The sequence below is a fragment of the Moschus berezovskii genome, chromosome 27 (genome assembly GCF_049115385.1).
Source record: "Moschus berezovskii isolate FMDL1 chromosome 27, NW_MosBer_1.0, whole genome shotgun sequence".
In the NCBI taxonomy this organism is placed as follows: Eukaryota; Metazoa; Chordata; class Mammalia; order Artiodactyla; family Moschidae; genus Moschus; species Moschus berezovskii.
The window spans coordinates 38,382,370-38,405,477 of record NC_142486.1 but is presented as its reverse complement, the minus strand read 5'-3'; the positions used below and the strand labels follow the sequence as shown (position 1 = coordinate 38,405,477).

General features: G+C 54.9%; 2 protein-coding genes across 5 annotated transcripts in view; one reads left to right on the top strand and one right to left on the bottom strand.

The window, feature by feature from the left end:
- The window catches only part of UBN1 (ubinuclein 1), a 32,661-nt gene extending 20,921 nt beyond the window's left edge, over positions 1-11,740 (top strand). For 2 of the 3 annotated variants that reach the window (XM_055409423.2, XM_088832894.1), the window contains 6 exons: positions 4,069-4,119; positions 4,215-4,257; positions 5,285-6,508; positions 7,526-7,769; positions 8,036-8,125; positions 9,751-11,740. In XM_055409423.2, coding sequence (XP_055265398.2) covers positions 4,069-4,119; positions 4,215-4,257; positions 5,285-6,508; positions 7,526-7,769; positions 8,036-8,125; positions 9,751-9,800 — 1,702 coding nt within the window. In that variant the 3' untranslated portion in view covers positions 9,801-11,740. Of the gene's footprint in view, positions 1-4,068; positions 4,120-4,214; positions 4,258-5,284; positions 6,509-7,525; positions 7,770-8,035; positions 8,126-9,414; positions 9,595-9,750 lie in introns of all 3 variants that reach the window. The other variant, XR_016036572.1, reaches the window with a different exon arrangement.
- A 157-nt stretch (positions 11,741-11,897) lies between these two features.
- The window catches only part of PPL (periplakin), a 48,366-nt gene continuing 37,155 nt past the window's right edge, over positions 11,898-23,108 (bottom strand). Inside the window, exons 13-22 of one of the 2 annotated variants that reach the window (XM_055409420.2) lie at positions 22,595-22,692; positions 22,273-22,430; positions 21,210-21,388; positions 20,973-21,111; positions 20,048-20,241; positions 18,570-18,720; positions 17,778-17,861; positions 16,975-17,091; positions 16,403-16,495; positions 11,898-15,406 (exon numbers count right to left, since the gene is read on the bottom strand). In XM_055409420.2, coding sequence (XP_055265395.2) covers positions 12,734-15,406; positions 16,403-16,495; positions 16,975-17,091; positions 17,778-17,861; positions 18,570-18,720; positions 20,048-20,241; positions 20,973-21,111; positions 21,210-21,388; positions 22,273-22,430; positions 22,595-22,692 — 3,886 coding nt within the window. In that variant the 3' untranslated portion in view covers positions 11,898-12,733. The remainder of the gene's footprint in view (positions 15,407-16,402; positions 16,496-16,974; positions 17,092-17,777; positions 17,862-18,569; positions 18,721-20,047; positions 20,242-20,972; positions 21,112-21,209; positions 21,389-22,272; positions 22,431-22,594; positions 22,693-23,108) is intronic. The other variant, XM_055409422.2, reaches the window with a different exon arrangement.

The following is a 23,108-nucleotide window of genomic DNA, read 5'->3' as shown; positions in this document are numbered from 1 at the left end:
CCACCAACATTTGTTGTTTTCTATTTGTTTTGGTAGTAATCATCCTGATGGATATGAGGTGGTGCCCCATAGTTCACTTTGCTAGTGATTAGTGATATTGAGCATCTTTTCATATACTAACTGTACATTTATATATCCTTTTTGGAGATGTATTTATTCAAGTCTTTTGACCATTTTTAAATTGGTGTGCTTTTTTGTTAAGTTTTAAGAGTTCACTATGTATTCTGGATATTAATCCCTCATCAGATACATAATTTCCTAATATTTCTTTGTTCTCTGTGTTGCCTTTTTCTCTATGGATAGTGTCTTTCAACATAGATGAAATGGACAAGTTTCTAGAAACTCAGAATTTACCAAGACTAAATCAGAAAAAAATAGGAAGTCTAAATAGGCCTATAATTATTTATTGTTTATTCTCTATTTTTCTTATTTCTTCTCTAATCTTTATTATTAATATATCCTTCATTCTGCTGGCTTTAGGTTTAGTTCTTCTTTTTTTGTTCCTTATAAAATTGGGTTGTTGATTCAAGACCTTCCTTATTTCTTAATGTAAGCAGTTATACCTAAAAATTTCCTCTCAGCACCACTTTTCACTTTGTCCTATAGATTTTGGTATGGTGTGTTTTAATTTTCATTTGTTTTTTTAAGTATTTTCTAATTGTCTTTGTGAATTCTTGTTTGATCCAATAATCGTTTAAAAGTATGTTGTTAAAAGTTGTCTAATGTATCTGCCTTTTTTTCTTGCAATTTTGTTTTCCAGTTTTCCTTTTGTTACTGATTTCTAATTTCATTCCCTTGTGATCAGAGAAGATACTTTGTATGGTATCTGTCTTTTAAAATCTACTGAGAGTTCATTTGTGGCCTAACATATATGATCTATCCTAGAAAATGTCCCATGTGCACTTGAGAAAGTATATTCTGTTGTTGGGTAGAATGTTTTTGTGTTTCTCTGTTATATCTAATGGTTTATTGTTTAAAGTCCTCTGTTGCTTTATCTTCTATCTGATTAGTCTATTCACTCTTGTGAGGGGGTATTGAAATCTCCAGCTTTTATTGTAAAACTGTTTATTTCTCTCTTCAGTTCCATCAGTTTTTGCTTCATATATTTTAAAGGTTTGTCAGGTGCATGAATGTTTATAATCGTTATATCTTCTTGCTGTATTGAACCTTTTATTAATATGTAATAGCTTTCTGTATCTTTTGTAACCTTTCTCGAGTTCAAGTCTGTTTTGTCTGATGTTAATATAGCTGCCTTTGCTCTCGGTTATTTTTGCATGGAGTACCTTTTTCAGTCCTTTTATTTTCAGTCTGTTCTTGTCTTTGGCTCTTGTAGCTTGCCTGGAAATTCCATGTACAGGGGAGCCTGGTGGGCTACAGTCCATGGGGTCGCACCAAGTCGGACACGATTGAGCACAGCACCGCAGCAGCAGCAGACAGTATATAGTTAGATCAGATCATGTTTTTTATTTATTCTGCCAGTCTCTGTCTTTTGATTGGAGTGTTGAATTGTTATTTTTTAAAGTAGTTACTAATACTTCTGTAAGTTGATTAACATCTAAAAACTCTGCCCCCATACAGCTCTGCTGCTGTCACAGAAGTACATTTTTATTGTGTGCCCCAAAACATAAACTAATGTTTTAAAAATGCCTCTTAAATTATGTATAAAACAGGATTTAGAGTTACCAACCAAAGTCATAATAGTATTTACTAGCTTTTAAATTAGTATTAGTCTCTTAAATCATACTTTAATAAGTATGATTACAAACCATTCTTATAATGACACTGGCTTCTATAGTGTCTTTGTATATTCACCTTTCTGAGATCTTTATTTGTGCATGTCACTTTGAGGTGCTCTCTTTTTGTTTCACCCTCAGGACCCATGAGCGTTTTTACAGGATAGGTTTTTTGATCATGAACACCTTCAGTTTTATCTGGGGATATCCTCCACTATTCGATTGAAGTATAGTTGATTTACATCTCCCCCACTCTTGAAGGTCAGTTTCGTCAGATATAGGGTTCTTGGTTGACACTGTTTTTACTTTAGACTTTGAATGTAACAGCCTACTGTCTTCTGGCCTCCAAAGTTTCTGATGAGAAATCTGCTGATAATTTTATTCAGGATCCCTCGTGTGTGATAATTCAGTAGTCTCTGGATGCTTTCTATATCCTGTGTTTGTCTCTGGCTTTTGAAAGTTGGATTATTGTGTGTTTTGGTGTGGGCCTCTCGATTTCATCTTATGTGGAGTTCTTTGCACTTCTTGTATATTTATTTATTTATTTATTTTTTGTAATTAATTTATTTTTTATTGGAGGCAAATTATTTTACAATATTATATTGGTTGGTTTTGCCATACATTGACATGAATTCGCCCCCGGTTTACATAAGGGATATTTATATTCATATATTTACGCTTACATTGTTTTCACATTGGGAAAGTTTCAGCCTTTATCTCTTCACTCTCCTGGGCCTCTTTCTCTGTCCTCTGGGGATGTCCGTGCTGTGAGGGTGTGTGTGTGCTTGGTGGTGCCGCTGGGTCTCTCAGACTCTGAGTGCGTTTCTTCAGTCTTTTCTTGCTGCCCCTCAGCCTCGGTCACCTTCCTTGTCCCGTCTCAGGCTCTCTCTTCCTGCTCAGACCTGCCTTCGACTCTCTCTGCTGCATCCTTTGATTTCAGTGACTGTCCTTTGCGGTTCTAGAATTTCTTTTTGGTTTCTTTTCAGGTTTCTTCTCTCTTTGTTGATATTTTTTCACATTAGTTTCTTTCTCTGCATCTTCCTTTAGTTCTTCGTCCACCTTTAGGACAGTTGTTTTTGTCTGTTGTATCTGCCATTTGGTTTAGAGACAGTTTCTGTTGATTTGTGTTTTCCTTTGAACGGGCCATATTTCCTGTTTCTTTATGTACCTTGTGTTTTTTTTGTTGTTGTTGAACAGCAGACATTTGAATCTAATAATGTGATAACTCCGAAAATCAGATTCGCCCCTTTCCCTGGAGTTTGCTTGTTTTGTTTTTAGTATAGGCTGTCTCTATGTCAAGGATCAGCCTGAGGTGTGAACTTAACGTATTATTCTTACGTCTTTTCCAAACTTCTCCCTAGGCACACGCAGTCACTTTCTGGTTTCTCCCACATATGTAGTTTTCTTTTTTCTTAAATGCTCTAGTCTTTAACGTCTGACTTCCGAAAGGGGGAAAAATGATAAAAAGAAAGAGGTTAAAGGGGGTCCTGGCCCTTTAAATTCCCTGGCAGTTTTTTCAGCCAGCAGTGCAGCAGCAATGGGCTGCTGCTCTATGTCTGCACCTCCCACCCCCACGATCAGAAGCAGCGATTGGCCATTAGAGCACAGGTCCCTGGTCTTTGGAGACAAGGTGCTTTTTCCCACACTGGTTCCCACAATCTGTGTGCAAGCTGCTCCAGGAACACCTGCAGCTGCGGGCCACCGGGTGGGGGGTGAGCGGCTGTTCCTGTGCTGAGAGCCAGGATGAACCACAGTTTACTCATCCAAGTCCTCCCCTGGAAGCTGCAAGCTTGAGCAGCCTCTGAAGCTACAGAGTAGCTCCATCAGGTGGGTTCGGCTAGTGTAGTGTAGTTGTTGTCTAGGTGGGAGACCACACCTGGTGCTTCCTGCTCGGCGTGTTCCCAGGACCCTCCCCGTGGTGATAGGGAGTGTTCTTGGTCGAGCAGGCCTTCTCTTAAGAGTCCCTTCAAGTGGATTTGCTCTTCTCACCATAGATTGGACTCCCGATGGTACATAGGGAAGGGCATAAAGAAAATTCTGTTGAGCTTCTCTGGGAAAAGTTGTGCCTTTGAAGGGGGCTGAGAACAGGTAGTAAGGAGAGCGCTCCTGCCGTTAGGGGAGGAATCACTCTGAGAGGTCCCGGGGCAGAGGCATCACTTTTTTGGGGGGATCCTAGCTCTATGGCTTTCGGGTGGCCAGGCAGCTACGTATGGTCCCCTCGGCAGCCCCCTGACGTTAATGGGTGACAGTCCCTGCATGCCAGGGAGGTGGGGAGGCTCAGGGAGCAGACTGCTTTCAGGGGCTCGTGAGGACTTCCCTGTTCTCTTTGTTCCAGGACTCTGTTTAAGGAGAGCAGACGAGGCCACGGGCACCTGACGTCAATTCTGTGAGTGTCTCAGTGTTTTCACTTGTCAGGACTACTGGCATTTTTCTCTCTGAGGATCTCCTCTGAACCTTTCCTGTATTCATTCGTTTGCATAGGGCCAAGAAGAAAGTAATGGCCTCTTCCAAAATGAAGGTGAAGGTGAGTCAGCCTGCCCAGTCATGTACCACCTCTTCTTAGCTCTCTGCAGCCATGCTTCTGGCAGCTCATGGAGCTTTGCTGGTCTGGGGACAGCTCTTCAGGATGAGGTTGTACCAGGAGGCAGCCTGGCCCTCAGGAGGGGCCTGGGGTCTGCAGGACAGAGACCTGACCTGGGCCACTAGTGCCCTCCAGCCCCAGGTCTAGGAAGCAGCACCTACCTGGCCAGTTCCTGAGGTTGTTGTGGAGTTAAATGAGGTCTTCTTGGTAAATTGTCCTTAGCTTTTATGGAAGAGCGCCTCCGAGCCAAGAGCAGGTAAGCCTGGATTGACATTCTCCAGGCAGGAAGCTTTGTCCAGCTGACTGACAGACACGGAGGGGAGTGTGATGGCTGGAGGCTGGAGACTGTGAAATGACTTTGATGTTGCAGAGCTCTCTCGATGTAGTAAAATTGCTGTTTCACCAAAATTTTTGCCAATTCCTGAGGCTCTGCAGTGCCCCTCACTGTCCCTGTACAGCCCGAGGGAAGAAGCGTGCAGATCAGTTATTCTCAAATGTCTGTTGATCTCCTCTGATGTCCCTAAGACTCACTGCACCAGGTGCTGGGGAGGCGGGAGTGACAGGACAGACTCTGAGCCCAGAGGGGAGTTAGGTGCTGGGGAAAAGGAGGGAGAGAAAGTGAAAGCAGTCCCCTTTCATCCTGACTGCGGCTGGGAGCTGAGGTGGGGTGAGGGCCGGCAAGGGAGCACATCTTGTTCAAGTCGTACAGTTTTTCAGAGACAATGCGGTTTCCTTGTGGGTGCTGCACTGGCAGCACGCCCAGCCATGGCCAGAGGGTGACTGAGGGTGGTGGGTTCACACCATTTCCGAGTCCATGCAGGCCTGCCTCCTGCTCCTTTCCTCCCTGGCTTCGCAATCACACTGGAAGGCCTGCTATCTGTATGTTTTCTCATGCTCGAGTCCCCTTCAGCAGGGCCAGGATTGGCATCTTTGGACATTTGTAAACACGAGCCTTTCTGCTTGCCTTTAGGAATCATCTGCTAAGCCGGATAAGAAGGTGTCCATCTCATCAGGCCAGATGGGCAGCCCCCTGGCTTTGCCTTCAGAGCGCCTGGGAGGAGGCCTGGGCGTGGCAGCCGTAAGCAGGGAGCTCTCGGCCCAGGCACCTGGCAGCCTTGCTCATCCTGCTCCTCTCAACCTGGAGGACTCGTTGGATGGAGACTTGGTCCATAATTCTGCCTCCTCGTTGGAGGCAGTGTCCAAGGAACTGGCTGTATTGAACAGCAGGGCTGGTGGGAGCTCAGAGTTCCCACTGCCTGCACCCGTGAAAGTGCCTGCAGAGAAGGTCGCGGGTGTTCTATGTCCAGAAGAAAAAAGGAACTTTCCAAAGCCCAGCCCTTCTTCTGCCCCTCCACCCTCTAGCTCTCTGCAGTCACCTCTCAATTTTCTGGCTGAACAGGCTCTGGCCCTGGGGCAGTCCTCTCAGGAGAAAAAAACAGAGAGTTCTGGCTATAAAGAGCTATCCTGTCAGGCTGCTCTCGGCAAGGGCCTGCCGGAAGGGCAGCAGCCGAAAGCCAAGCACCATGGCTTGCCGCGGACGTCTCACGCGCCCCCAGCAAGCACCGCCATGCCCGGCCCACAGGTCAAGGTCTTTCATGCTGGCACGCAGCCACAGAAGAGCTTCACCCCTCCGGCTCCATTCGTCAATAAGCTTCAGGGCCCGAAGCCTGGCTCCCCTCAGTGTCACCGTTCCCTCCTGCAGCTTGTCAAGACAGCGACCAAAAGCCAGAGCTTCCATGCTTCCACGCCAGCCTCCTCAGGGGGCACGCCAGCCTCCAGCAGCAGCTCTCATAAGACCCTAGCTTCATGCTCTGCTGCTGTGAGCCATCCAGCAAAACCACATTCAGCTAGCTCTTCAGGACCACCCTACAAGACCAGTCCCTTCCTGGGCTCTGCCTCCAAACATGGGGTGTCGTCCGGCAGCCCCTCATCTGGAGGAACGCCGATGCAGAGCCCTGCTTCTGGGAACCTGCTCCCCACAGCGCAGCCTTCCTCCACAGGACAGTCCGCCAGTCGACCTGTCCCTGGCCCTGCAGTGAAGAAGCCGTCTGTACCCCAGAAGTTGACCCTGGTGGCCCCTCCTGGTGGTCCCAATGGGGATTCTAGTGGGGGGACCCAGGGCGTGGCCAAGTTGCTGACCTCCTCCCTGAAGCCCAGCGCGGTGAGCAGCGTGACATCGTCTACCTCCCTGCCAGTGAGTGTCCTGCTGCGGCCTGCCGCCCTCGTGGGCCATGTGGGCAGGGCCGCTGGCCTCACCCTGGTCTGAGAGTGAGAGCTGATGCTCACGGTCAGGTAGGAACAGCGAGCCCGCCAGTTGGAAGGAGGACCGGGCTTCCTGTTTTCAGGCCTTTACTTTTCTGGTGGCCAGACTCCCAGGAAAGCCTGAAAGTTCTCCTGGGGAGGACAAGCAGGGCAGGACTGGGCAGCGCTGCGTCTGCAGGGAGGCTGTGGATCCGGATGGCCAAAGGGAGTCAGGAAACTCGCCCTGCACAGCCTCCTGCCTGTCATCTCTCCAAGCCAGCATGTGAAACTAGTCCTGCCCTCAGGTGGTCAGTTATAGGGATGTCGTGACCAGGAAGACTGGTACTCAGGGTGATTCTGTTGGGTTTGGGGAGACTCCACACATGAGACAAAGGCTCCGTGACCCGGCCCCTGGTTACTGAGGCTTGCCTCGGGTGATTGATTACAGGAGGTTTGGATGAAGGTTGGGGAATGAGAGTTTTTTTTTCCCTCCGTTTTTCCCATATATAAGATAGTGTGGTTGCAAAGAACAAACCTATAGAAAGGTGTGTTTAGCAAAGCTTCACTCGCCTCTGCCTTCCTCCTCCAGCCCTTGTATCTGCGTTCCTTAGTTTCTAGGTTTTTTCTGTTTCTTTGTAAAGGCCAAAGGTAAACGCCTGTGTGTGTGTGTGATGGAGGCAAGTATACACACATCGCTATATCCCTCTGTTGTTGGGTATCCAAGTATGATACTCTCTCCTTTCTTGCACAAAGGAGGCATAGTTAATACCTGCTTTGTAAAGTGAACGCTGCTCGGGGAGCCCTTCTGTGCTAGTTCTCCGCGATGGTCCTTCCTGGGGGCCACAGTGGAGGGGTGGCTGATGTGTGCGTACCCCTTTCCAACCTACCCCCAGTGCAGTGCCAGCTTTGGTTTGTGAGTGGGCTCTGGATGGGGCTGGACTCCTGACCCCTCTCTGTGCTTCCTCCCCAGAAAGGAGCGAGTGGGGCTGTGCTGTTGACCGGCTCCTCACCCTTGAACCTGCTGTCTTCGTCCTACAAGGCTGGCAGTCCCAAGCTCCCTGGGGCCTTGAACTCGAGCCCCCTGGGGATTATCTCCCAGCTTCCCCTCCACGTGATCTCCTTCAGTGCTGACTCCTCTGCTAAAGCAGGGGTCTCCAAGGATGCCATAGTCACTGGCCCTGCCCCTGGGACGTTCCACCACGGCCTCGGCCATAGTAAGTGTCTCCCTCCTCCCTTGTACTGGAGCTCAGGAGGGGCCCCTGGGCCTCTGTGACCGACGGGTTCTGCTCTCACATGCTGTTTTCCTGTGTGTGTCTGGTGTGTGACCGTGGGCAGCCTCCCCAGCACTGTGCTGAGCCCTCCCACCCCGGGGTTTGCCCCCGGGCCCAGTGTAGTATGTCGTCTGGGGCCCTGGAGCGCCCAGGCTGCTCCCCCTTCCTTAGTGTGTGTTTTGTTCCCTCTCCCTCTTGTCTGCTCTCAGGTCTCCTGGCCGGCGTGCACTCCAGCCCACCTCGTGCCGCGCCTCTCCCGCACACTGCCGTGTCTGCCCACCTCCCACAGAGCCTGCCAGGTAATTTCTAGGTGGTCAGGGTGCCACGTGCGCTGCGGGCCCTCCCCTTCATCAGGGGCCTTCTCTGCTGCCAAGGACAGCGTCTCCCCCGTCGTCACTGTGTCGTCTCGGTTTGTCCTCGGAGGCGCGGGTGTCTCTCTGGTACTTGGCGCGAGGGACGCAGTCTCTCCCACGCTGACACTGCCTTGCCCTGTGTGATCACAGAGGGAGGCGCAGTGGCTGAGTACTCGGCTCAGGACTTCCTGCCCTCAGCTGTGATACCCCTTCTGTGTAACCAAGACTGGAAGGGTGACGGTGCTGATTTCCCAGGGGCTAGCTGGGGCACTGCAGGCCTTTCGGTTCACACTGCCACCCCTTCCAGGTGGGACCAGCTAACAGAGGACTCGACCTTAGTGTAAGTGAAAGGGGAGGTCTGGTAGCAGTGGCAGGTGACAGTGGCAGGGCTTCAGGAGGGACCCTGACCGCTCACGGAGCATGTGTCCAGGAGAGGAGCAGCATGAGCTTCAGTCCAGGGTGATGCGGGAGCTTGGGAGCACAGCAGGACTGAGCAGCGTGTTCTTCCCTGGCGTCTGCTCTGCACGCAGCAGTGGCTGCAGAAGGGGCCAGCCTGCAAGCCCTGGTTCACAGCATGCGGAGAGGGACGGGCGCCCTGAGCCAGCACATGCCCAGTGGGCGGCCTGCCCACCTGTGCCGGGACCGTGGCTCTCGGGTGTGCATAGTGCAGGGCCGGCTGCTCTTCCTGCCGCTCCACACACGGCCTGGGGGCTACGCTGAACAGTGAATGCCAGAGGCCATCTCTGTGCAAGGGTGGACTGCAAGTCCCTCAGACAGAAACATGTTTTTTTCAGAGCAAGAAACTGGGGCTAAGCCTTGTCAGCAGTTACTCCCTGTTCCTGTGGAGAAAGCAGGGACTTGTTTCACAAACTATTGGTCTCCGAGCCATCCAGGCAAGAGCGGGTGGCATTTGAAAGACTACACTTTCTCTGTTTGCTTTTGGTAACACTCTCAAACAGAAAATAATTGGAGTGCTATTGGAAACGTGACTACTGATGTGTGGAATTTTCAGGAAAAAAGGGAAAAGTGTTTTCTTGTACCATTTCCTTCCTGTTTTTCCTCTGGGAGTTAAAAGGCTGTCTAAAAAGCATTTGGGCTGTAAGAGACCACTTGAATGTCTCTCTTTAGACACTCGTCGTGTCGTGGGATTACACTGAGTGGCCATCAGTGAGAAGCCTTCTGCTGTCCCAGCTCTGACTCATGTCTGCTTTGCTTTCTTCCCTATGTGGGCTCAGAACATGAGTGCCTGTGAGCTTGCCCTTCCAGGCCCCAAGGTCTGCAGTGGAGAGGTGCTCACTGTATCTGACAGGTCTCACCAGGAGCCGGGCTCTGCCCTGGGAAGGCAGCTGTGGCTGGGAACGGCAGCGGCCCTTGCAGCACAGACAGCCAGCGCCGGCACACTGCCCATGCTGCAGGTAACCTGCCAGCGTGTCCGGCTCCTTCGAGCCCCAGAACACTCGGTGTTCGGAGGCTTTTGCTATTTCAGAAGTGGTCCCCTTGAGGTTTAGTTACTGCTGCCTTCAAGGAGATCCTGAGAGTCTTGTGTCCTGTTTTTGCTTACTGTTTTTCAGATGCTTCTCAGCTTCATGGAAAAGGGCCCAGTGTACCAAGGAAATTGTGATTTTTCAGGGCAAAGGCTGGAAGCTGAACAAGGAGGTCTCAGAAGTCAGATAATATCTACGCTCTGCCATTGGTTTTCTTCTGGAGAAGGTGTGAGTGCTAAGTGGAGCGTCTCTTGGCATGTGTGATGTGCCTTCAGTTCAGGGAGCAGCCCTGTGCTTCTCTGGGGGCCCTGGCCAGCCTGGTGCTCGGCGCCTTGCAGCTCTGTTGCAGACAATCATTGGAGGGGCAGCGCTAGGCCAAGGAGCACGCCGGCTCGTGCTGGGCGCTCTGGTGGCGGGGCAGAGCAGGTGGCCCAGCTCCTCGCGTTTGGCCAGAGTACCTCAGCGCACCCTACTGGTCGGGGGCTCCTTCTGGCCACAGTGGGCTCCCTGGTTGGTCAGAGTGTCCGTCCATCCTCCCGGCTCATACCCCAGCTGGGAGAGGTACCTTGTCCTCTGAAAAATATTCAGAACACCCAACGTGTGCTCATCGTGGGGGCCAGTCTCTCCACTGAACATGACAATGAAGCTCTTTTAGAGAAAAGACCTTTGTAGATTCAACAATTGTGGTAGGATTTTTAAAGACACTTATTTTTGGCTCCGTTTTGATCCTTACCATTAAACGCATTGGATAGAATTGGACTATTCTCCGCACATCATGTTGTTCCTAGGAAGACATAATCCCAGTGCCTTTATGGTGGAGCAGGACTGGACACGTCCACTCGGCCCTGTGAGTGGGTCTCAGATGAAGACCTTTTTAAAGACATGTCTGTATCTAAGAGCCAGCTTATTTGAGTTTTCTATGGTTGCACATCACAACCTGGGCCATCCTGACTGGAAGGTCACCCGGGCCCCCGCCTCCCAGGTCCCAGCTCAGCCAGGGCCTCCACTCTGTTTCTCCCCAGTTCATGCAGGTTGGCTGTAGAGCCCTGAATTCCTTCTTCGTCTCTTTGAGGGCTGAGGATATGAGGAGTTCCAGGCTGCAGGTAGACATTCCAGTTTATTGTAAAACCATGCTCAGGCAGAGCTGCGGGAACAGGCCCCTGGGAACTGTCTGCCGAGCAGAAGCAGGCCTTGAGGTCTGCGCTCTCCAGACATCAGGCTCTGCCTTCACTGGGAGACGGACGGGGCCAGCGGCTGCTTCTCAAGGATTTTCGGGCGCTTGCCTGTCCTGTGAAGTCTGAACTGACTGCTCCAGCTAAGTCATTTCCCTTAAGTTGAGAGTAAACAGCCTCCTCAGAATGTGCGCCTGCCTGTGTGGAGACACGGGCAGTTCTTTTGGGTCCTGACTCCCAGGATATGACACTTGGTGTCTTGCGATTTCTCAGAGGCTGCCCGGCTCCCCAGGAAGCAAGACCGGCCAGGCCTCTGCTCTGACTTTTTTTTAACAAAAAACCAACACGTGTGTCACATGGGGCCAAGTGGAGTCCTTGTCCCTTTATTATATCTATTTTTTGCAACTTGGGTTTCCAGTTTACAGACTAGTCTTAGGTAGTAGCAAAAGAGCCAAAGAAGAGATTGGTATTGCTGAGCTCAGAGCGGCGCAGAGGCCGTCCGTCCGAGAGCGCTGAGCAGTGGAGGACACCAGGTGCCCCTCCCACCGCGCCCCCACCTCCCGGCACCACCTAGCTTGCAGCCGGAGCAGGATGCCCTCCTCCTTAGGAATCTAGCGATGCCTCTTGCCTCAGGGAAACGTTTCTTTGATGGGGAGTTGATGAGGTTTCTTTTCCTTGTTGATGCTTTATTTGTGGTAACGGAAGAGTGAATGACTTGAGCCACGGCAAGGAGGGCTGCAGGCGGAGGCGTCCCGGCCACCACACTGTGGGCTCCCCTTACTGGCGATTCTTGGGTGTGAAAGGGCTGTGGCTTTTGTGCAGCGACTATGTTGGTGTTGGGGGTGGTGTGGAAATTGTTAATCTTGTATAAAGCAACACAATAAATTGTTTCAAGGTTTCCAGAACATTGTTTCTTTCGCGTTTCTTTTTACCATATTTGCAAGTAATTCTCTCTCCCTTAGGGGCTGGTAGTTGGGGAACATTCATTTTGGCTGAAAGTCAAGCAGGCTCTGGGGAATCAGCCTCACTCGCAAGAGAGGAAGAAACACACTTTCCATGAAATTAGAATCAAGCCACCAGGTGTTTATTTTCACGCTATAAATAGAGTTCCCTCTTCCTTCCCATTTTCTTACATAATACATGAGATATAGAGAACCCAAATTTCATTTGATAAAAAATCAACTGTGGAGTCTTAAGTGGCAGTGAAAGAATAAGCAGGATCAGGCACCAAATCCAAGGCTGACAGCGACAGTCCACTAGGAAAGTACTTCAGTCACGGAACCACAACACATCCTCTGATGGTGCGTTCTCTTGGGACAGGCTGGCTTGACAGTTAAGCTTCACCCGAGCACCAGGGCCAGATGCTATTCTGGTTTCTTTGCGCCTCCTTTGGCATAGCGCCCAGATTGGTTTCCCCAGAAGGCCTCAATGGCGAGTCAGCTGAACTGGAATCCGGAGAGCTGTGAATGCAGGTGGTGGCCCCGGGGACCAGGGCTTTGCCAAATAGAGCCCTCCTTGCCTTGAGTTTCCTCTGCTGAGGTGTGGGCCAGTGGTGTGCGGAGCAGGCTGGCCCACGGGCCTGCTGCCTGTTTTGTGCTTCAGTGGTAGACATCAGTCGCTTCCCGGTGTCCCAGGGGGAGTCTGCTGATAGACGAGTGTAGGAGAGTGGGGAGGAAGACAGGCACTGCAGGCATGAACAATCGGGGGACAAGCAGGTCGCTCTCCAGGCTGAGGGACAGCTCAGCGGGGGCTGGTCCCGCCTGTACTTGGGCCCAGCAGCTGGGGTGGTGGCACATGGGGCTCTGCGCAGACTGGGAGCTGTGTGGGGGCCAGGGAACGATGGCCCGGGGAGGGTCCCGGGCAGGGGCGAGCTGGCAGCGTCTTCCCTGGGGGCGGGCCTACTTCTGCCCCGATACCAGCACGGCCAGCTCCTGGATGGACATGCGCTTGTTGATGTAGAGGTCGTACTGCGCAGGGGTCAGTCGCCCGCTCTGCAGGGCCTCTTCGATGGAGAACTTCTTGCCGGACTTCCTGTCGTGGATCACGGAGGACTCACCGCCGGGGCCCTTGACGGAGATCTCCTCCCAGTCGCACTCCTGGCTCCTGAGCTTCACAAACATGTTCCAGTCGATGAGGCCGGCGCGGTGGGCCTCCTCGGGGGACAGCTCGCGGCCCGAGTCAGGGTCGATGACCACGATGGAGCGCCGTAGGTGGTTCTCCCTCTGCTCCCGCTTGACGGCCACGGAGCCCAGGCGCCGCTGCAGCTCCTCGATCTCCTGGTCTTTGTCCCTGGAGAGCCTCCTGAGGTCGTCCAGCTCCCGCTCCAGGGACCGCAGGCGTGAGTCGAGTGGCGCCCCGGGGTCGGCCCCAGCCGTTGCGGGCAGGCTTCTGAGGCCCTGCGCCTCGGCCGCAGCCGTCTCGATCTCCGACTGCAGCCTGCGGGCCTCGAGCTGCAGGCTCTGCCGCTCCAGCTGCAACCTGTGGTTCTCCTCCCTCAGGAAGTCCAGCTCCTTGGATGACTTGGAGTTGCAGAACTCCAGCTCCGACAGCTTGGCCTCCAGCCGGCTCACCTCGGCGTCCAGCTCCCTCTTGCCATGGCTCTCGGCCTCCAGACTGCCCCTGAGCCTCTTAATCTCCTGCTCAGTGTCGCCTTTCTCCACCTGGACGCTCTCGGAGAAGACCACCTTCTCCTTGACCTCCATCGTCTCCAGGCGCTCCAGCTGCTGCTTCAGGGTCTCAAGCTCGCGCTCCAGGCCCTGCCGGCGGTGCCGCTCTTCCTCCAGCTGCAGGGCCAGCAGGGCATGCTCCCGGGCCTGCTGGGGGTCCTGCTGCAGCACCACCTTCTGCGTGAGGGTCACCTTCTCGCGGGCCTCGCCCTCCTGTGCCTCCAGCTGGGCCAGCTGCTGCTTGAGGCGCTGCACCTCCAGCTCAGCCTCACGGCGCGCCTGCCGCTCGCGCTCCAGCTCCTCCAGCTGGTGCTCCAGCTCAGCTCGCCGGCGCTGCAGGCGCCGCAGCTCACCGCGGAGGCTGTCGATCTGCCGCAGTTCCGCATCAATGCTCTCGGTGAAGGCGCTCACCTCGGCCCGGAGGCCTGGCTCCTCCTCGTACCTGACCACCTCCTGCTGCACCACCACCTCCTTCCCCCGGGCCAGCTCCTCCTCCTTCTCCTGGATCTTCTCCTCCTGGGACGCACGTTCCCGTTCCAGGTCTACCTGCTTCTTGTGTTCCTCGGCCAGCCGGGCCCTCAGAGCCGCCACTTCCTCTTTGGTCTGGGGGTCTTCCTGGAACTGCAAGATCTCCTGGACCACCTCCTTGGTCTGCACCTGGGGCTTGGCTTCTTTGAGGGACTGGATCTCCTGCTTCAGCTGGTAGATCTCTAGGTCACACCTCTCAATGAGGCGGGTCTTGTCCACAATCTCCTCCCTGAGCCTCTGGAGCTCTTTCTCCGTCTCAGGGTCCGTTGTGTACTTGATGACCTCCTTGGTCACCTCCTTGACCTCCACCTGGGGGCCCCGCTTCCGAAGTGCCTCCAGCTCGCTCTGGTAGCTCTTGAGCTGCTCCTCGGCCCCCCGGTACTTGCGCTCCTGCTCCACCAGCTCCAGGCGGAGGTTGGCCACCTCACTCTCAGCCTTGGGGTCAGGCCGGACAATCTCACGCACCTTCTCCTGCACAACCACCTTGGCATTCTCCTCTTCCAGGGCCCAGATCTTCCGGAGCAGCTCGGTCTTCTCCCGCTGGCTGGCGCGGGCCCTGGCGGCCTCGTCCTCGTACCGGCGCTGGAGGGCGCCCACCTCCCGCTCTACCGCCACGTCCTTCTCCACCTTGAGCACTTCCTTGACGGTGATCTTGCCCTCGGCCATGGCCCGCTCCTTCTCCAGCCTCTTGAGTTTGTCCTGCAGGAAGCCCAGCTCCTCCTCCTGCTTCTCCCGGAGCCCCCGCACCCGCTGCTGGTCCTCCTGCAGCTGCCGGAACTCGGCCTCCAGCTGGGGGTCATTGTGTACCTTGACCACCTCCTTCTCCGTGACCACCTCCCGCACCCGCTGCTTCTCCTCGGCCAGGGCGGCCACGCGCTGCTGCAGGAGGAGCGCCTCTGCCTCGCGGGCCCCCTTCTGCCGCCGCAGCGCCTCCAGCTCACCCCGCAGTCTCAGCACCTCGTCAGCCTGGGCCCGGTCCGGCTCGATGCGCAGCACCTCCTTGACCACGTACTCCTGGCCCCCAGCGCGGGCCTCCTCCTCCAGGGCGCGCAGCCGCAGCCGCAGCGTCTCCACCTCCCCCTGCAGCAGCTGGTTCTTGCGCTGCTCCTCGGCCAGGGTCTGCTGCGCCTGCTGGAAGCTCTCCTCCAGCACCGGGTCCGGCACCTTCCTGAGCACCTCCTTGGTCACCACCGCCTCCTGCGGGCTCTGGCTCCGCAGGGCCTGGATCTCCTCCTGGGCGCTCCGGACCTCGTGCTCCAGCTGCTGCCGCCGCTCCGTCTCCTCATCCAGCTCCTTCTGAATCTTCCACGTCTCCTCTGCTCCGGGGCCTGGCTTGCTCCTGGGCAGGGACTCCTGGCTCGCACCTGCCTCCGGCTGCTGGGAAGGGGGAGAGCACACAGGGTTAGTGCCGGACTCCGTGTGGCTGGTGCCTGTCTCGCCACCCGCCAAGGGTCACACTGCTTGTCTTGCAGTCCCCAAGGGACACCCCCACCCCCTGCTCAGTGTTGGGGCCAGCAGAGCCCTTGGCTTCCTTTTGAAATTGGTAAAACCACTAGCTTAAATGGATCTGGACAAACATCTTAAAGCCACAGAAGAGTATGACGTGAAGGCCGCCTGTCCCTTCTGGTCCTGTTCCTATAGGATGTCCTGTGCTGTGCTTAGTCGCTCAGTCATGTCCGACTCTTTGCGGCCCCATGGACTGCAGCCCGCCAGACTCCTCTGTCCATGGGGATTCTCCAGGCAAGAAAACTAGAGTGGGTTGCCATGTCCTCCTCCAGGGGATCTTCCCAACCCAGGGATCGAACCCGGGTCTCCCGCACTGCAGGCAGATTCTTTACCGTCTGAGCCACCAGGGAAGCCCGCTATCTGACAGGACACAGTCAGCTTTGTCACACATGTGTGTTTGTGTGCAGTGTGTATTCATCTTTTCCACGCTAATGGTGGCCCCCAATCTGCATGCACCCTGTTGACTGCGCTTACGAGAGGATCCGCAGCGGCCAGAGAAGACCACCTCACCGTGCGACAGCTTGGTCATTTTCCATCGTGTGGACAGACCCTGGCTCAGTTACCCACCCACCGCTGATGAACGCTGGGTCGCTCCCAGTGCCTCACAACGTTGTCATAAACACTTTCGAGTTTTAGAAGTAAGTTACCTTTTACTGGGTTCCCAGCAAATGTTTGAGAGACAGGCCACTTAGGTTGGACTCATGCCCATGTGGATGTGGGGGGACGTGGGGGTGGCACCCACGCTGCCCTGCCCTATTAGCGAGGGGACATGCCCCCTGGCCACCTCTGTTTCTCTGAGGCAGAGCGAGCCTAGTGTCTTCGCTGTTGGGACAGTTTTCAGTAGGATGCCTTCCTGAGACCCATTACCTGTCTCAGGAGGGTCAGTGCAAACTCCAGGTTCTGTAGCCTCTGTCTGTTGATGGCATTAACTTCCGTGAACTTGGCAGCAAGAGCCGCTTCCTACAGGAGAGCAGACAGACAGGAATCAACAAGCTGAGCAAGGTGTTTGAAAAAAACCTGGCATCTGGGGAGAGATGCCAAAGAGAGTTGCCACTTCCTACCTTCCTACTAGTCTCAACTGTGAGAAAGAAAACTGGATTTAGAGTCAGAAGCCTGAACCCCCAGGGACCCTGAGCAGGTCTGTCTCTGAGCCTTAAGGCACTCATGTACCCAAGGAACAGGTCACATCAGCCCTCTGTGTGTGCGGACCCACTCGGCGCGGACCAAGGGGAACCGCCCCAGCCATGACTCCCAGCAGGCTGTCTTTCCAGGCGTGTCACTGTTGCCGGTCCAGAATAAGTTCATTGTCTTCTCCCACTGAGCCTGTTGGCACCCAGGAGGTCCCCAGCCCCGTTTCCCACTGCATGTGCCCCTCTGAGGCCTGCATGCCATGCTCCCTGGAGGAGGGAGCCCCAGGAGGCCGGGCCCGCGGAGCTCACCTCTTCCCTCACTTTGGCAGCAGGGGACTGGAGCCTGGCCCGCTTGCTCACGTGGCTGTTCCTTCCATTCTCCAAGTCAAGGAGAGACCTGAGTTTCTCTGCTTCCAACTCATAGTCCTGGGTGAGAGAGGTGTGGCAAAGGGCAGACCAGAGCAGGTGAGACCAAGTGTTCCCGTGCCCCTTCTGGCTGACCGCGGAGGTCCTCCGCTCAGCCGCACCCTGCTCTGACCACCAGGAGGTTTGGAGAAGCGGCGCTCCATCAACGGGACACAGCCACATCCCTGGACGACACGTGAGATGAGAAAACGGGCCCGCAAACCCCTTCATCCCCAAAGCGCACTCCCGCCCTCAAGGCCGCCCCCGGCCCGGAGAGCGTGGCGCCCTGCTGTCTTCATCTCACTCTACACCGTGCGCTTTTCTTCACGCCGCCTGTCCTAGTCCTCCAGTGGGCCAGTCGCTCGATGATAATTTCCTAGCTGTTTGATCTGCCAATGTTGGACATTTAGGTTACTTCTAGTTTGTCTCTTTGGCTCTTGTAAGTAATTTTTTATTTTATAGTGATTTTGTTAATCCACTATCTTTTTTTTTTTTTTTTGTATATTTTCCTTTATGATGAATTCCCCCAGTTACTGCTTTAAACAGTAGAAAACCCTTCTGATATTTGATGCCTGGTACCATCTTGTTTCCCAAAGGGTGGTGCCTTTTTGCACAGCCGCCAGCTGTGCCTGAGGACACCCCATGCCCCAGCCCGGGCAGGGGGTATGGTGGGGGACAGGCCCTGCTGCCGGGGTGTCGCGTCTCACCTTGACAGCCTGCTGGTACTGCTGGGAGTGCGTGTGGACTTTCTGCACTTCCTCTTCCCTTCTTGCTATCTCATCTAGCAGGTTCTGTACAACAACAGAGGCTTTAAAAACTTGAAACAAACAAATCCTAAACCTAGATAGAGTAGCTGAGTTCCTTAGAGTCTCGAATTCTTCTGTAGCACAGAGTGTAAGGAGCAGCTTCCTTGTTTGCATTTGTTGTTTCCAAAAGGTGATTCTAAGGCCCTGTGAAGAAGGGCCAAGGAGGCCGCGAACCTTGCCAGGAGAGCAGTGTTTACTGATCAGTGGAGGCGTCAGGCACACTGCTGAGGCTAAGCATGTGTCTCTCTGGGGTTATCTCCCTGACTCTCCCCACATCCTGTGAGGTGAGCGCCATCCTCACTTCCAGTTTAGGAGGTCCAGCAGTGCAGTGCCTGGCCTGCGGGTGCATGGCTCCGGGGGTGGGAGCGGGATTTGAGCCCAGGCTGTTGGCTTTTCCATTCCTTGTCCTTCACCCCAAGGCCCTGCTGTCTTCTGGGGAGCTGGGGCTCTGGGCTGTGGAAATGGGTTTCCTCCCACGAGGGCTCCCCGGTGACCCTGCAGCGATCTGCTTATTTAGCAGACCTGTGCTGGGGGGTCTGCTCCAGGCCAGGCCCCATGCAGGGAACCGGGGAGGGAGCGGTGAGGGGGGCCCTGTCCTCGAGCTCAGAGACACGGGTGCTGGGAGCCCCCTGGGCCAGGACCGTGACCAGGCGCCTGTCCACAGAGGGGCTTGCTGACCCCCAGCCCGCTCACCTTCTGGTTGTTCAGCTTGGTCTCCACCTGGCCAAGTCCGTCTGTCTCCTGGGGCTCGTAGCTGGGGATGTGGGACAGGAACTGAAGCAGGCGGTCACGGCCACTGCAGAAGGCGTCGTGCTCGGCCCGGGCACTCTGCAGGCTCTGGGCCCTATGGGGCAAAGCCAGCCAGGCCTTTGAGCGCTCGGGTCACACTGAGAGCTGCCTGCTGTCCCTTTCTAGAGGTTACCAAAGGGAACTGAACTGGGAGTCAGCACAACATTTACCAGGAAGGGGAGTAGTTAGGTACATTACGGAGTACTGGGTGGAAATACTGCACGGCCTCCGTTAGAGGCAGGCAGGCAGGCCCAAGTGTGCGGACCCGTGGGGATGCCCACTGTGAATCCCAGGACCTAAATAACTCCCGGATCCAAGGAGAAATCATAAGGGAGGTGTGGAAATCTTTGAACTCACTGAAAATAAAAACATCATTTGTGGGACAAAGCGAAAGCAGTACTTAGTGAGATGTACTTAAATGCTTAGATTAGGGGAAAAAAAAAAACAGGCTCTCAGATCAACAGTCTAAGCTTCTAACTTAAGGAGGAAAAAGAAGAGCCAACTGAACCTAATGTAAGCAGCTACAGTAGGAAATAATGAGCAGAAGTCAGTGAATCAGGAAACAGGAAAACAGGAGAAAGATCACTGCAACCAAAGCTGGTTCATTGAAACAGTCAGTGAAGTGATCAACCCCAGACGGAATCATCGGGGGAGAAAACAGAGTAAACAAATACAGCAAAAGAAGATACGATGTCAGGAATGAACGTGAGGACATTCCCGCAGATCTCACAGACATTCAAGGATAAGAGAATATTATGAACCATTTCATGCCAAAAACTCAACAGCTTGACGAGGTGTATGATGTATCTTCGAAAGACACAAACTTATGAAGCTGCTCAAGCATCAGATGACCTAGATCGTCCAATATCTAATAAAAGAGGTTGCATTTGTAGTTAAAAAAACATTCTTATAAAAAAAAAAATTGCAGGTCCAGGTGGCTTCCGGGGTGAATTCTACCACGCATTTAAGGAAGTAATACCAAGTCTTCACAGACCCTCTTCCAGAAAACAGAGGAGAAGGAGGGAGCACTTCCTGATTGTTCAGGCCGGGAAAATACACGATGGGGAAATAGTAGGACATGCTGGGCGTTCCTACATTTCCTACCAACCCCGGCTTGTACAGGGTGTCTTTGGAAGGATGCACAAGAAACTCATAGCAGGGCTGATCTTGAGGGGAGCAGTTTGGTCATTACAACCCTTTTGGGTTTTTAAAATTTTGTATGTATATTGCTTTTTCCAAAAAGCAGCAATTATTTAGAAAACAAACAGCCTTCAGCGCTGTCCGCAGAAATCCCACTTGGGTGCCTCAGGCAGACTAGCTAAGCTGAGGCCGCCGAGGCCGCCCTCCCCACCCCCCCAGGGCCTCACCCCGCGGCCCCTCACCTGAGCTCTGCCTGCTGGCAGAGGCTGTCGAAGCGCTGGCACAGCTTGTGCACCTCGGCCTCCTGGCGTTCCAGGTCTGGGCAGTGCTCCTGGAAGCGGCTGGCCAGTGAGCCCGAGCACTGCTTGGCGGCCTGCAGGTTCCGCTGCACCTCGCCAAGGAGGGCCTTCTGGGCCTGCAGCTCAGAGGCCATGGCCTGCGGGTGGAGAGGCAGATGGCGGGCACCGTGGCCAAGGGCTCCAGGGCCCAGAGTGCTTGGGGCCGCCCGCTTAGAGGGGGTGGTGGGCCCGGCCTGGTCAGGGACCAGGGCTTTGCCTCTGGGTTGGTCCTCAAACCTGTGGTCACTTCTACAATTTCTGTCTTGTGACAATGAACACCACCCCGGAAGAACAGCTTCTAAAACCCTGCAGCGCACAGCACGGGCTGGTGACACCATGCATGGACTGAAGTGCCCCTGGCGGAGGCTCTATCCTCCGAGCCTGCTTCCTGGACTCCCAGGTGAGGCTGTCACCACAAGGCAAGGGGTCTGTGAGGTGGTTCGTGAATAAGGGGCCTCCCACGGGCTCATAGACTGGTGCTTAGAGTGACCCAGTGGCACCGTGAAGATGGCAGGTGCCGGGCGAGGGGCAGAGCTGCCTCTGCTCAGCTGACCTGCCTGGCTGATGTCTGGGCCCAGGTGGCCAGGTCTGCTCCTTCAGAGAAGCAGGGAGTGGGGGTGGTTAAGCTGATACCTGATTTTAAGATACTAGAACCTGATTTCCGCAGGCTGCACAAACCCCTTGTGCAGCTGGGATTCCAAACCTGGAGAGACTTGCTGCCCTGGGCCTTGGACCCCTCGATTGTCAAGAGGTAGTGAGGAATGGGGGCCCTTAGAGCCCATACCCAGCTCAGAGAGGGGCTCCCAGGGCCCGGAGTCCACACACTCACCGCCAGCTCCTGCCTCCTGCTGTCCAGGGCCTGGCCACTCTCGGGCACTGTGTCCTCCTGGGCCAGCTGGGTCTCATAGGTGGCCAGCATCTCCCGGCCTTGCTGCAGGCTCTTCTCCAGGCGGTTGGCGATGTCGACCCTGAGGACACGAGTCAGGAGTTAGTTGTGGGGGGTGGGGGTGGGGTGGCCCGGCCCCTGACCACCCTGCCTGGCCTCCCCGCTGCTGGCTGCACCCACTTCTCCTGGGCGGCTTCCAGCAGCTGCACCAGGCGCTCGTATCTGCGCTGGGTGTCCTCCACCCGCGTCCTCAGCAGGGCGGTGCTGCCACTGTCCGGGAGGGCCCGCATGAATGCCTCGCCCTCGGCCGTGCTGCGCGCCTTCTCGGGCTCGATCCGCAGCAGCTCGTTGGTGATGTTCTGTGGGGACCAGAGCCCTCGTGTTGGCCACAGCCAGCGGCCCCTCTCCCCCGGGATGCCCTCCCTGGGGTGGGGGCCACCTAGGGGGCTGGGGTGCCGGCCGAGGAGTCGGGGTCTGTAATGAGCATCCCTGGGGGATGAGCATCACTGGACAGGGACTCGGGACTGATGAAAACCAACAGGTAACACCAAGCACTTCTGGTTCCCACTACTCCACGGGGATGGTGCTACTCATCTTTGGGGAGAACCCTGACGAGATGGGTACGACTCCATGAGGCTTAGGATTTTGCATCCATGGCCCCACCCCCATACTTGGCCTTGGCCCGGCCCTTTCCAGCCCTGGCACGAGCCCCATCAAGGGCCACGGCACTGCTCTGAGTCCCATGCCTCCTCTGTTGACCAGGGAAGGTTGCACTCACAACGGAGGGGGCCGAGGACCCCAGAAACTGTGTGTGTGTGTGTGTGTGTGTGTGTGTGTGCAGGAGGTGAGCTGTGGCCAGAGTTCCTATGCTCCATCCTCCTGAGGCCCCGGGCAGTCAGAGCATTTTACTGAAGAAACTGAGGTCTGCGGTCAGGGCAAGAGGGCTGGCTCTGTCGGCCCAGAGCCCCTGGGCGCCCCGCCTCTCTCCCAGCTGGGGCCACGGTCCTGCCGTCATCAGCTCTATCAAGAGCCCTTTCTCCTGGAGACATGTCTGGGGGGCACCAGGCCTCTGGCACCTTTTCAGTTCTCGGCCTAGAACAGCGCCTCTCCCCACGACTCACGGCTTCCCATTACATGTGGCAAGTGGACCCCGTGGAGCACCCAGAGCCCCCACAGGCATGAGACTGTGGTCAGGGCCCCTGGGAAGCCCAGGGGGCCAGCCCATGCCCCCAGCCCTGGGTACCTTGAGGTCCTTGGCCCGCTCGGCGCTGTCCTGCACAGCCCGGCCCTGCTCCAGCGGCGGCCGCAGGATGGCTGTGATGGCCTTCTCCTGCCGGTCCAGGTCGCTGGCCACCTTGTCCAACCCAGCCAGCAGCTGGCGGCCCTGCAGGTCCGAGGCATCTGTCGGAGGAAGGTCAGAGTCAGGGGGCCATGGGGGCCCTGGGGGGTGTTTAGGGATCAGCTCAGCGTGTCCCCCCGACTGCTGTCCCATCTGCTGCACAGACCCTGGATCTAGGCCCCATCCCCATCCCCCCAGAGCCTCGGGCAGCAGCCCTGGCACCCACCTCCAGAGCTCTCTGCCTTCAGCACCTCATGCCGCTGCTGGAGCGCCTTTCTGCTCCCAGCTGCTTTCTGCCGCAGGCTCTGGTACTGGCTGGCCAGGCTGTGACAGCAAAAAACAGGCTGGGGACCCCGAGGTGGTCCACACCCCCACCACCCACAGAAGCGGGATCCTGGGCTCTGGCTCAACAGCCAGCACTGAGGAGTCAGGCAGCTCCTCCAAATGCTTTGAAAAGTCAACACAGCACATGCGCACAGAGGATCTGCTGGAGCACCGGTTTCTGTGTGCTCCCGGGTTCAGTGGGCCCCTTCTGCTCCTCCTTCCTTCCTCTGTCTCTTTTTCCTTCGTAGCAAGTCTTACGACCTACAATGATCTTGTTTGCTCATAACTTTTCCCCACCACCACACTTCCTCTGAGGGAGCAGTGCATAGCAGATGCTCAATACATTTCTGCTGAACGAATAAATGAAGGAGTTCCTGAATCGCTCATTCAACACAGAGTTCTTTGGTGCCTGCTTT